Source organism: Rhipicephalus microplus, chromosome X, assembly GCF_043290135.1.
Source record: "Rhipicephalus microplus isolate Deutch F79 chromosome X, USDA_Rmic, whole genome shotgun sequence".
NCBI lineage: Eukaryota > Metazoa > Arthropoda > Arachnida > Ixodida > Ixodidae > Rhipicephalus > Rhipicephalus microplus.
In genome coordinates, this window is record NC_134710.1 from 178,165,219 (window position 1) to 178,179,348 (window position 14,130).

General features: G+C 46.2%; 1 protein-coding gene across 3 annotated transcripts in view; it reads right to left on the reverse strand.

The window, feature by feature from the left end:
- Positions 1 to 455: 455 nt before the first annotated feature.
- LOC119177226 (E3 ubiquitin-protein ligase MARCHF8) overlaps positions 456 to 14,130 on the reverse strand; it is a 205,115-nt gene continuing 191,440 nt past the window's right edge. For 2 of the 3 annotated variants that reach the window (XM_075878282.1, XM_075878283.1), the window contains exons 4-5: positions 6,870 to 7,226; positions 456 to 6,805 (exon numbers count right to left, since the gene is read on the reverse strand). In XM_075878282.1, the coding sequence (XP_075734397.1) occupies positions 6,317 to 6,805; positions 6,870 to 7,226 (846 nt within the window). In that variant the 3' untranslated portion in view covers positions 456 to 6,316. Of the gene's footprint in view, positions 6,806 to 6,869; positions 7,227 to 12,837; positions 13,009 to 14,130 lie in introns of those variants that run through there. The other variant, XM_075878284.1, reaches the window with a different exon arrangement.

Here is a 14,130-nt window from a genome sequence, read left to right on the forward strand (position 1 = left end):
GGAATTAGAGCAAACGCTCTGCAGATATTGCGTTTTCACTCACTAATTGGAATCGATGCACAAGCAATTTGCATGCGCCCAATGTAGGGGACTTCACCCATTTAGGGTTTGTCTACGATCGCAGCACAAGGTCGGGTGTTTTCTCAGGGTATTGTACCCGGTTACGTGAGTGTGGGGGACAAAGGCATATTACCGTTTAGACATATAATCACAGAAAACCCCTATGCAAAAATACTTAAACAAAGGAACGTGCGAGAACAACGCCACAGTGTCGTTTGTTTACAGCCAGGTGCGGACAGAAGACGAGGCGTCTTCCGTACGCACCTGGCGTGCCTGCTCGATCACGCTAGAGCTTCACGCTGTGACAAAATCGCACTTCCGAGCTATCGCTCAGGACTGCGCAGAGTAATTGATTTGTTGTATGGTGCTCACGTGGAGCAAGGACGAGACATACATCAGGCTTTAGAACTGAATTTAATTTGAATCTATTTTTCAAACGAGTGTTCCGAGCCGAACGCGCTCAACACAGCTGTGTATTTGTGTTTGCGTACAGGTGTGCAACGTGTTTGCCACTCCAGAAACATAACAACAGTCCAAAAACGAACCAAAAAGGCACTTGTTCGCTTTGTTTTTTCAAAACGGAGCCAACAATAACAAATGTCCAGAAATTTGCTTTCATTCCTGGAAGCGACCAGCATGTGAGGAATGGCACTTGCGCACGTCTCAAGTCTGCTCCTTTTAGTGTACGGTCACCGGATGAAGCTAGAAACACTGGCAAATAAATAGGCATATTTGGGCATAGTGCAGCTGTAAAGCTGAAACAGAAGAAGGAAATAGCAGGAAACACACGTGGCTGATGGGCGAAAATCACAGCAACCGAAATAAAGCAGCGAGGCGGCCAGAGGCGCAGACTGGGCGCCCACTCCCGTGGCCAAGAGACGCGAAACTCGCGAAACGCGAACAGCGCGTCATTTGTGAAGTACGGCTGCTGCCTAAAGGTGTATTCACGCTGGCGAGCAAATGGCGACCCCAGGTTAAAGTTCTTGGATGTGTTCTTTTTCTGTAGTCATTATAATGAACACTATCAATAATTTTTCTCTCCTAATCGCTCATATATACCGCCGTTTGCGGCGACCAAAGTTCACACCAGCAAGCGTGGCCTTAAGCAACATTTCTTCCCCATTTTCCTGTCTGTTTTCCCACCAAAAGAGTTTTCGTCCTTCTGAATAAGGCGCACGAAAATGTAACGAATTCAAGGCTACTAATATACACAGCTTTTACTGTAGAAATTGTTTGTAAACAAGAGGCGCAATCAGGGAGTCTGTATAAAGACTTTGTTTTTGCGCACTTTAGTCTACGAGAAATTTTTGCAATGCAGCACAATATTAAGCCAGACTTAAACGCGCCAGCTGCAACACCTGCGCTTGCTTTTCGCTGCTTTTCACTTCTTTATTCTCGGGATTTCTTCACATATTTTTATAACAATATTATAGCCAATCAAGTGCGATCTGCTCCAGAGGCCTCATCACTTGCAGCGAGCGGTGTTGCAGAAAGAAAGAACGTGGTTGTGGCAGTGCACCAAGTGCATCCGCTCGCAGCATATCATGGAGTAATTGTCCCTAGGACATAAGCCGACCTCCTGTGCCATCGTGCGCATGCTGACTCAGCAGCCTTACGATTCCAGTCGCGTAACGAAAAATCGAGCAGCGAGCGGGCGACTCATGCAGTCTTCGAACCACCCGAAGCCATCGCTTTGAAGTCGGTAGCGCGATCTCGCCGGCTCGCCACTGTGAACTCGCCTCGACGGTGAGGCTCGCTGCATGTCCCGCGGGTCGGCGCGTGTGTGAATATGTGGCGTGCGTGTGTACCGTGCGCGTTCTTACGTCGCGTAATAAGAAACGTTGACACTCTTTATTTACAGTAACTGCCCAGCGGGTCCATTCCACATGTACACATGCACAGAAGCAGCTGAAAAGTTCACTTGTATCTAAAAAAAAAGAGACAGAAATGAAAAACAAAGTGCAGTAAATCAGCGAGCTTTTCTAGAGGGTATACCTGTTTAATGAAAGCGCAAGCTCGTCACCAGTCTTTAAGAAACAGCCGCACGTGGCGCACTCAAGCGCTGGAGAAAGTTACCGACAGGTCGCTCTCACAAACAGGAATTCGTCTCACATTTGGCACGAACAATTTTCGGCACACACACTATCAAGCAGTGGCCGTTCACGGCACAGCAATGCCTATTGTCCAAAGCCGGCACACCGTACAATGTTGAAGGCGCTCTCCGTATCCAGCTGCACGGATCGGCAAAAGAAGCGCCAAAGCGTTGCTAAAGGCGCAAAAAGCTCATGGAAAACAAGCACACGGTTCGCGCCCAAAAGTTCAGCTCAAAAGCCGAAATTCAGTGCGTTTTACAAAGAACTGTGAGCGGGAATAAGCAAACAAAAGCGTAATACAGATAAGGGTTAAGCACGTTGCCTTCTCACCCTGCAGTGTACCACTTTCACACTGCATGCACGAACGCCTGAGTGAAGTTGAGTGGCGACGCCTATGCTTGTATTAAAACGAAGGTAGTGGTGTGCAGCAGTGTAAAAATACGACACCAACGAGAATAGATTTTCCTCTCAGATGCTCGAGCCGCAACAATAAAAGGAAACGCGACAACTGGCTTACTCACGGTCCCCTGAGCAGTGCAACTTGTGCCCTATGTATCGCGCTTAGCTGACCAGGGCAGGCAGATAAGGACATCCGTGGTGATTTGACTGCGATGCGCTTCGCTTTTACGGGTGAAACAGCATGTACTTGCGAATATTCTGTCTGCGAATAAAGAGTATACAGTGTGCTAAAGCCGCACGAATACCTAAAACGTTAAACACGCTTTGTACACCCTGCTTGTTCTTTGATTTCGCAATATACGGCTTCCAGAATCGCTGTTCTTGTTTCCCCGCTAAACGTTTCGACTGCACTTGGCTGTGAGTAATGATGCGCCGTGGAACGTCAGTTCACAGGCCACGACTACAGAGTAGCCTTAGACCAAACACTTTTACGTAGCGATATTGATATATCGCTAACCTGTTCAGAACGGAGAAGTCAACCGAATCGTTCTCTGCCGTTTCCTGAGCGACACTTTATGTGGAGGGAACGGCGCATACCTTTGATGTAAAATAAAAATAAACTGCTTGTCTACGCACGCACTCCACACACCCACGTTGCTTTAGGCGCTATACACATCTAGACACCTTTTCTCCGTCGTTGAGAAGAATTTTGAGCCCCCCTTTTTTTACTGCATGGCTTCGCAAGCAGGAGACCGGAGAGTGAAAGACAACGGACTGCGATCAATCATTTCCTAAGAGCTTGCGCAACCTGTACTGAGATAATCATAAGGGTGCGTATCACCTTGCATGGAACATCGCTTGCATATACGCAAAAAGACACCTATGCTCAGCCTTGGACGTGCATGCACGGAACTGTCTGTGTTGCTTAGATTTGTTTTCGCGGTAACTATTTGGCAAGTATATACTTCGGCCTCTAACTTCCTATTTATTGAGTTTAAAATGCGTACCTTGCTGCACAGTTATATACTCTGCAACCGTAAACAGCGTTGTGCTGAATTTCACTCATGTTAGCAGCAACGAGAAATAGTAGTATGATCAGCAATGGGAAATTCCATGACTAAGGTTTATACATTGTGAAGCGTCTTATAGCGCTAATGCTTAGATGTTACTATTGGTGATAGGTCTGCGTTATCGCCTGCACACATGAAAAAAAAAAAGGCAGCTGTGTTGTAGCAAGGAGATAAATACTGATGTCAGTAACAATGTCACTGGTACCTTGCAAATCACGGAAAGTAACTACAACAAATGTCCAATTGCGCAACTGCGTTAATGGTATTTTAGTCACGATGGCGTACGCCCAACTAAAGTGACCATCAACTGAATGCCAATCTGACGAAATGCGCTGGATAAACGGCAAAAGGAGGCATTGCCAGCATGTCTTTTTTTCTGTTACTTGAAGAAAAAAAAAGATGCACAGCAAGTTTTCCTTCTGCGTTCACAGGTACAGGTGCAGTGAGACCCATAAATAATGGCAACGAAAAGCTAGAACCCGCAACTGACGACTACAGTCCTCACTTTACACGTCGCTCGTATCAGCTTGCACGCGCGCAAACTGGCAAAGCTGCAGGAAAGTGATGAGATTCGAGTTAAGCACTGTTGGCACGTCAGCCACGCTGTTCGATTGCCAATAACCAGCCCAAGAATAGAGGCATGAAAAGGTCTGCACCAATGTAGCACAATAGGACCCGCCTCTTTGCGAGCCCACATATTTGTACGTTTCCACTCTGCACCAGTGGGACGCCGCAGTTCATCTTCAGTCGTTTGGTGCAAAAAGGGGAAAAAATCTACTCACTGTGCACTAATATTAGAACCACTATTTGGAAATCACGCTCCGCCTACACCTGCGCCGTGTCTACCACTCCAGTCTAATGTTTTAGCATCTCTTGTACACCTCCTACTAGAGAGGAGGGGGGTTTAGTCAACCTCTAGACATAAGACTATCCTCTTAATAGCTCTTGCAGCACATAGCACTGCTAAGCACACAATGTATGATAACACAAGCGCGAGCGAATTTCCTGACACTATTAACAGCCAGATGAGATGACGGGAAGCCAGTGCACTCACTTGAAAACTTAAAAACAGACCGAAAGTGCGCAGAAAACAAGGGCAGGACACGCCACAAGGCTGCGTAAACGCCTGTTCGGTTGATTCCAGGTTAACCAGAGGCACAACCGACTAGTTCGGACACGACGTTCTTTTCCTGCGCACTTTCAACTACCCCCTTTTTTATTTAAAAGCTCAGATTTACATATACCTTAAGATATTATAGAAAATAAGCTATAGAAGAAATTGGCCCTTGTGAAGTGATTATGAGGCATATGCCTCTGATTGCATTATGAGATGGTGGCACTCTCTCACACTGAGCTGCTCTGTAAAGGTCGAAACACGCTTTTAGAAAATGAGTGGAGAACTTTGCGGTGACTGGAACGAAGGTCAGGCGTTGTCGAAGCGAGCAGGAACCGAGATCTGAACACTTATTACAAATATTAGGCGCACTAAAATGGGTGGGAGGAGGAAAAGCCCTATGCTTTCCAACAGCACTCGGCACCCTTGCCGCTTGTCTTCACGCCAAGTACGGGTGCTTTGCAGTTTGATTCCTGGCTTATGTATATGGTGCCCGTTATTCTAAACGAAGAAAAAGCTATCTGAAGAGCTCGTACAAAAGAAAATATAACAAAAATGTTGCATGCAGATCACAGTGGCAGCCATGCCAAAGAAAGAGATAAAGAGAAAAAAACTTTTTTCCCAGCTTCATGAACACATTGAGCGTGTACAATAAGAAGAAAAAGCTCGCAGACTCAACAAATGTGATGATAACCCCATTGAACTGTACTAATTCAAATAGCATGAGAAGGCTCATGGCACTTCTATCCACAGATATTTGCAATGACTCGAGAAGTAAATAAGTGACAATAATACCAAGTACGGTAGAAATGTCTCTACACTAAAAAAAAGCGTTTGTCTGTGGAAGTGGGCTTCAAACAGCTTTTATGTTAGTTTCAACACCTTTGGTATCTAATGCAGTCAGGCAACTAGAATGAGGTAACAAGTAAACATCTAATAAAAAAACTATGAAGTAGTGTTGTTTTCGCTAGAGACTTGCCAAAAGGTGAACAACCAGACCAAATATATGCCTGTAGCTAAGCAAGCTTGTACGTATCCATAGTTGTTGAAAGCACCAGCTATGGCTCACACGTTGCCTTAGCGCAGACGATTCACCCCACAAAAACAAATATCAATCGCAAAACAAGGCTTTTTTTGTTTTCCTAGCCCATTGTTTTTCGATGCGGCTGAGAACATCTGCGGCGAAGTATGGTCCAAGACTAGCTGACACGAAAATGGGACAAATGCAGAAGTTCTCTGAAAAGGGGATGAAATTCAATACCTAATCAGAGAGGTACTTAACACCAGCGTCAGAGAGAAGCGAACAATCATCTACAACAAAAACAAAGAGTGCACATGACTGAAACAAACCAAAAATTACAAGCTCCCGGCCTCAACAGCGTCCACGAAGTCATCTGAATGAGCACCGAGACAAATACGCAGAAGCAGCTGCACCGCTCGTGGACCACGTCAGGTCCTGTTGTTTGTCCCGGGCGGTAGGGACACCGCCGTTACCTATATGTATACACACACACACACGCACACTACTATGTACACGGAGCGCCAGAGTTTATCACAAGGAGACCATCGGCGAGCAGCGCTCAACTAGCGGCGCGAGGCTCGTCAGGCCCGGGAGTGTCAGGGCTGGAGTCCTTGGCCACGGTGATCTCGGTGGGGCCGTCGTGAAGAGGCGCACAGGCATTGGCGGGCGGCGGTCGCTTCGAGGAAGTTGTGCCCTGGACCGTGACTGGCGGTGACAGGTCGGCGGCCGTAGGCAGCGCAGCACCCTTGTCCGGCACGGGTGCGTCTTGGACGTAGATGACCCTGTTGAAGGCCCTCCAGCGGCGAAATAGCTGCACGTACATCTTGCACTGGACGTACATGAAGACGAGGCCTCCGGTGAAGCCGATGGCGACCACGATGAGCTTGGTCCAGAAGGGCCAGTCCAGGTTGCCCTCGCGCATTTCCTCTGCTGTCCGGTCGATGAGCACGTACAGTGACCATACCACGCATGTGATGGCCACAACGTGGAATGTGATGGAGCACAGCACCTTGCGCTGCTCCACCGAAGACATCTCCAGCTTTTCCCACTGCAAATACGCGACGCGCGCAATCAGCTCCGTTTGCTCACCGATAACTGAAGGCAGGACTGACCTTTCGGAAAGGCTTAATCTTTGTGTGCATGATGAAGTCGAACTTGCACAGCTCGCAGCACCGGGTGTCTGACGACTTGATCCACTGCTGAAGGCAAGCCTGGTGCACGTAGCGTAGGCTGCCTGAGCAGTAGCAAGGCGAGATGAGTGGGTTCTCTGCATCCGCCTCACAATGACAGATGCGACACATGTCGCCATTGCCGTTCGCCTGGCCATTTGACGGCTGCGAGGACGGCCGCCGCTGCTGCTGGACAGTTGGGACCGGTGGTGGCGCCTGCTGCATCTCGTCCTGCAGCTGCTTACACGGCTCATCCCCGGCTGGAGAAGACAGCATGGGAGGCTGCTCCATGCTGTTCGCCTGCAAGGCCAGTGAGGGCGATGATCAGCACGCTATCCTTACATACCGGCAGGCTCTTGCAAGAGTGGGCATGCCTTATGGCCGTGCGCAGACTGACAGGTTAGTCGACAAGTAATACAGCAGCCTGCATTGCCATGAGAATAAATGAACGTAGATCCATTGCTACCAGCTGCTTTACGACCTGGTCCTGTTTAACTGTGAATTTCGCTGAGCAGGTGGCTTGCATTTTTTGTGGCATTATGGGCATTCGCATTTCATAATTTTACTAGTACGGGTGCTTCCACAGTAGTGGTGACCATAAATGTCATAACAGAACTTCTGCTTATGCTTCACTTCAAATATGCTAAACCATAACACCCAGTCTGCTATTCTTACGATAGAAACGGCTGTGAGATCGGTAGATAAGACATGCTCTTCATTTTAAGAAATACTCCACCTTCGTCTTTTATGCCATACTTCTTACGTTAGGCAGCTGTACTCGTCATGCTTGTTGCGTTGCGTTCAGCTACCAGCCAATTGCGTTCGTAAAACTCCACTATCGGATTCAAATCAAACAGGTATTACATCAATATGACGAACGTAATACACAGGCAAGTATAGTTATTTTATTGAAGAAATGATTCATGGATGTTAGAAATTGAATGTTTTCTTAGTGGTCGCCCAATAAGGCAACCAAGACTGATTTATTTTTGCGTGAAACTTTTTAAATTTTCTTTAATTGCACGAGTACCCTTGACGACGGTGAAGAAATGCTTGGAGTTTTGTTAGCGAAACAACAAGTCAGTGGAGCTTATACTTGCTTGTGCCTTGTCACATCATGTCACTGGAAATTTTAGACAAGCGATGAGTTAATTAGCGGATAAGCAGCAGAAAGAGAGACGTAGGTTACGGTAGTAACGCAACTTAACTTCACGAGTGGGCTTTCGTAATGTGTTCACAAAGGAAGCCGTTTAAGAAGCATAGTGCTCAGCGCTAATAGGACTTTATAACGTGTAAATGCCTCTACTTCCTTTCACGCTTCAATTTACTCTCAGTCTTGGTATGAAGAGTCAGCGAAAAATATGTGCGGTCAAGATGTAAGCAAATTGCCGATGTAATCGTCATACCACGCTGCCCAGCCGTGTATGTAGTTGAAAGTACGAGGCTTTATACTCGGACAGAATCATGTGTTGAAAAACTGAAGTTTAAAGATCTCAAAGCAACAGAGTTGCTGTGAGAGACGTCGTAGTGGAGCTGTTAGGGTTATTTTAGCTACTACGAGCTTTCCTATGCGCACCCAAGTTTTGGTACATAAAAGAACACTAAATTATGAGGTTTAAAGCACAAAAACGCAATAAGAACATGAAGCACCCCACAGTAAGAAACATGAAGTTGATTTTGATCACCAGGGCTTTATTGTTATAAGGTGCACGGAGATATAAAAAAGTACACGGGTGCCTTCTGCGCTTCGCCACTATCGAATTGCGGCCGCCGTGGCCGGGAGTTGAACCCGTCTCCTTGAGAATTGCAGATCACCATAGCTGCTCAACTACCACGGTGGGTGGGCACATTGCAGTTATTCAATTCCTTCTGCAAAAGTACTTCGGCACACCACAAACTGCGACTGATTCTAACGCTCTTTGCATGCATGGGACAAACGTGGAACCACTTAAGAAGCCGAAAATGACATTTGTTAGAAGAAGGAGGATTGTAATCATTAATTACCCGAGCGGATATTCGTCGTGTCAGGTATAGCATGAAACTATTGTCGTAATTGAGCGCATATACAACACGCCTGTTGTGGTTTACGTTCCAACCTATAAGTTGGAACGTACTGTTGTTCTTGGCGCTATAGCGCCAAGAACAACAGTACCTTTAAAACACTTCCCACATGCGCTCAGTTCAGGGTGGTATTGAGGTAGTATCAAATGATGTGGATCTGACGGTCATTCGCACACAGCGAAAGTGACTCTCTGGCCAAAGAGTGCTTACAGGTCTGATGATGATGCTATTCGAGGGAAGACAGCTTCATAGTAAAAGATAACACGATGAATACTTCCATAGACAGACTTTGGCAAACAACCATTGAACACGAGATGGCAGTTCGAAATGGCAGCTACATTCCCACGTATGATGGAACGTTTGCAGTCACAAGTTCAGAGCAGACATTGTGACTACGAAGACCCTGAAACTGGCCTCGGCCGTGGCTGCATATGTTAATTTTCCATGCTGGGCCTGACCATGATGATATGCCCTTGCAATGACCCTCGGCTGTGGACTCCTGCAGGAAGTTTGTTTTACACAGGAAGCATGAATTAACAGTGAAAATCAGTTCTTGCCAGCTGCGGCGAACTTTCGTGAAGAACAAAAGCGCCTTATTATAGGGCGATATGCAACGGCACATTTCCATGTACAGGGGCGGTCAAAAGTTGCCAGGCCACGCTGCCATAGGATTACATGGGATTAAAACATGGGCCAGTTGAAACACGCTTCGGCTTGGCCGCAATAATGCTTGTCCGTAACAAGCGAGCATGCACCTACCCACACACGTTCACCTGCCGTCCCTCTTTCCTTCTCTTTCTACGTCTCTCTCTCTGTCACCCCCCCCCCCTACGCACACGCACCTACAGGATAGTTGGAATAGTTGGTTCCCGCAATCGAACATTCACAGTGCTAAAGAACGGACAGACCACACTTATATTTACTGAGTCAACGTTACACGTTAAGGCGACATCAAAATCATCAGTTCCAATATTTTGTCACACCGTATATACTTTGCGGAACTTTTTTTCCCACGTGGCAAAGAAAACCACAAAATGTGAAACATACCTCGTGACTATACGCATGGACGCGCATAACGAAGACATTGGTCTTTAACAAGTATTCCATAGAAAAGTAACCTGCAGCCGAATTTACAGAATCGTGTAACGCTGTAGGTAAACATGCTACAACACACTATCTCGGACCGCTCTCTCTGTCTCACTCAGTCGTGTCACGCTGGAATTGTCCAACGTAACGCTAGAAACCGGCAGGCTGTCTCGGGTAGCTCATCTCAGTTCACAAAAGTTCTCTTGCTATAGAATTGTTCGAGAGAGCAAATCGTCATGTTGAACACGTCATCAGTGCAGGCGGCTGGCCAATGGAAATGAGATGGAACTGAATTCGGCTTCTGGCCAGAAGCGCACCATTCTGCGCAGCACGTGGCGTACGGGCCGCGCCAACGACGCATGATGGAAAATTGCATGCACGCACGGGCATGTGGCCACGGCTCGCGCGCACACATGGCAAGAGAAGCACGCGTGTTTGGACGCGCAAGCGATGCATGTGCGCACACGTGAGGAGCCCTCTCAACAAACAAACACTGACGCATCTTAAAACGTCAATGCTTGGCCCACAAGTTACAAGGCACTGCAAACACTTCAAGTGTCCACATAGACAACGCGCAACTTCAACACATTTTAAAATATATACAGTTTAATACAGCGCGCAGGCATCAGAAAAATTAAACGTACTGATTGTCATAACTTGCACACATGCAAATATGACTTTGCGTGACGTTCAGCGCTCAGCTTCTCGCCGTGACATGACGACGTAAGTGCATCATATCTCCAGTTCAATGTTTTGCTTTTTGACGATGATCGTCTTGGTTGGCAGCATCGATTTATCGACCGGCGAAATACGCGCCGGTCATGCTATCACGTGTTTTATTCGTTTATGCAGCTTCTTCTCGACACGCTATAGTATCACGATGATTACTCAATAAATTATTTGTCTCTTCTTTTTCTGTATTTCTCTCTCTCTCCACACACACACACACACACACACACACACACACACACACACACACACACACACACACACACGCACACACACACGCACACGCACACGCACACGCACACGCATACACACACACACACACACACACACACACACACACACACAGAGAGAGAGAGAGAGAGAGAGAGAGAGAGTAAAAAATATAACGAATTGAATTTTTTTATCCATCTTCGTTCCCTTAAAAGTTGGTTAATTAAACAGATCTAATTAAACAATATTTTCGAACACAAAAAATAGTCTAACTCCAGGCAACGATCAGCAACATGCATTTGCTCGCGTCGTAATTGCATGCGTTGGCATATCTTTAAAGTCTATCTGAAGATATCGGGGCAACCCTGTACATACATACATACATACATACATACATACATACATACATACATACATACATACATACATACATACATACATACATACTTACATACATACATACATACATACATACATACATAAATACATACATACATACATACATACATACATACATACATACATACATACTTACATACATACATACATACATACATACATACATACATACATACATACATACATACATACATACATACATACATACAGACATACATACATACATACATACATACACGAACACCCTCCGGTATATTTCTATTCTCCAGTGCGAGCAAAACCACTCCATTAAGAAATCAACCGGGACACGTGCGCTGGGATGGAACTGCAGAGGCAACAGGGATGGACAGTGACTTTCACAAGAATGCGTATACGGCTGACCTGACGCGCACAATCGTGCCAGAAATTCTTTCGCCACCGCTTTCCCGCCGTCTCCCGATGACGCATTCAGCACAACTCTTCCGCGCAACGTATTACCAGCACTTTTTCCTCCTCAAGATTTCAGCGAATGGCAATATTAGAGAGTTGAAGCGGTGCCAAACGTCACGAAGAAGCTACAATATACTCGGCCACAACCTGAGAAAAAAAGGCCTCCTTCGTCCACAGCCATCGCTGTCCCTCCCGTAGTAACTTCGCATAAGTGCACCAGCTCTTGTAGAGTGTCTTCAGATAGCTGAGATTTCAATAAAATTCATATTGTTGGTTTTTAGGTCAAAAACTTAAACGCCTTATTAAATTTCATCACGGGTTCTGACACCCCTGCTCCCGTAATCATGTAGGTAGTAACAAAATACTTTTACCGCCTATTATGCGTGTTATTTTACATTTGCCGAGAAAATCTAGTTGAGCTTCGAGCGGGAACCAGCCCGAGCAACTTCCTTTCATAGGCAAAATGCAGGCGCACCACTGTTTGATGGGCGGAACTGCCATTTCTTCTTAGGTTCTAACCGATAATAACATATCAATTATTTTCTAGCGGCCCCTCTGATTTGCAATGTTTAACCACAGGTGAAATAGGCCAAATTGTGCTGACCACAAATTATGAACCGTGCCAAACACTACTACAGACTCAGGCAGCGTATCTTCGGCTTCCAGGATTTAGTGAAAAGCGAGTAGTTTCAGTAGCGCGGATACACAAATCCAGCTTCGCATACTGTACGAATACTTCGACATTGGTCACAAACCAGGAAGTGTCGACGGTCATAGTTTAAAGAAGTAGCACCATATAGCCAAGATAACATTTTACTGCTTCTACTTGCGGTGCCATAAGTCCCACCGATTCCAACAATTCACGACGTCTGCTCGATCAAGGTGCATTAGCACCACTAAAGCTGCGCGTGACAAACAAGTGCGTAGGTGCCTATGGAGCACAGATGGTGAACATATATTCTCCGGTGAAATATCTTGTAGATTATTGTAAAATCACCTGACTGTCCGTGCCTTTTTGTCGTCTTGGACACTGTAGCAGTGGCATGTGTTCAGCGTACCAGATGATCGACACAAAACCTTCAGTCTCATGCTGGATGCGATGAGACTGAAAAAAAAAAAAGCGCGCGCAACGTAACGTCTAGCCTCACCTTTGTCAAATCCAAGATAATACAAATTCCAGCTGCCATAAGTGTTCTCTTTGAGGCTTGCGAAGAGCCGAAGCAGCTGTGTATTCGTCACTGCAGCGCCAGAAAAGAGGAGGAAAGCAAAGGTAACTACAGGCGTCGATGTCTAACCAGAGCGAGGAGATATTGCCATTGAAAAACGTGAGTAATACCTCAGAAGTTTTTAAAGGAGTGATTGGCGAGGTCACATCGATTCACACAAAGTGGGAAGAGGCTATAAAAGTGGCACTGCTTATACAATGTACGAAAGGTTAGAGAAGCATGCTCGTACATATCCATGCGTTAGCTCTGTCAAGCACTCGGGAATTTACAGGGGCCTCCAATGCTGGAGCGAGTTAGAACTTCTCTTCCACGCAAGGAAAAAATCGTTTTGCTGTTTGTGAAGAGTCTGTAAATACCTTTCAATTTTCGCTGGAGCTCGCCCGTTCCACACGAAATCGTGACACGTCAGACTGACCTTTGCGGCAACGCGAGGGCACGTGCTTCAACTCTCGCCCAACGTGAACTGCAGCATAGCTGACTCGAGTCTGATGATGATCCTATTCCACTAATCCTGATGATGATGATCCTCTTCCCGGCCAAGAACCGGTAGGAATTTAAGTCAGTGGGCTATGAATCTAAAAGCGTCCAATGAAAATAAGTTTTAAAAAAATCAAATAATAAATATTGAAAGAAAATGCTGCACGAACTAACGGTCAGGCAGTCAGATGGATTCAGAGCCGAAAAATAAAAAGAAAAGGTGTGAATAACGGGAAAACATAGCACGCACCCAGTTCCACGGTTGCCGGCGACGCGCCTTTTTCTGTCAAAGCTCGCAGATGGCGCTGTTTCTGTGCTGTTTCAAGCCCTTAGTACTATTGATGTGTGAAGCCGCTATAGTACTGGCAAAGCACTGCACGAAAGTACGAGGGTCATGCATAAGAGGATTAGGATCAGTTATTATTAAACTGATAGGGTTTACCGTCCCAAAACCACGGTATAACTATAAGAGATACCGTAGTGGAGAGTTCCGTAAATCTTGACTACCTGGGAGGGGGGGGGGGTGTCTTAACGTGTACCTAAATCTAAGGCCTACAGTATTTCCGCCTTCATCGAAAACGCGGCCA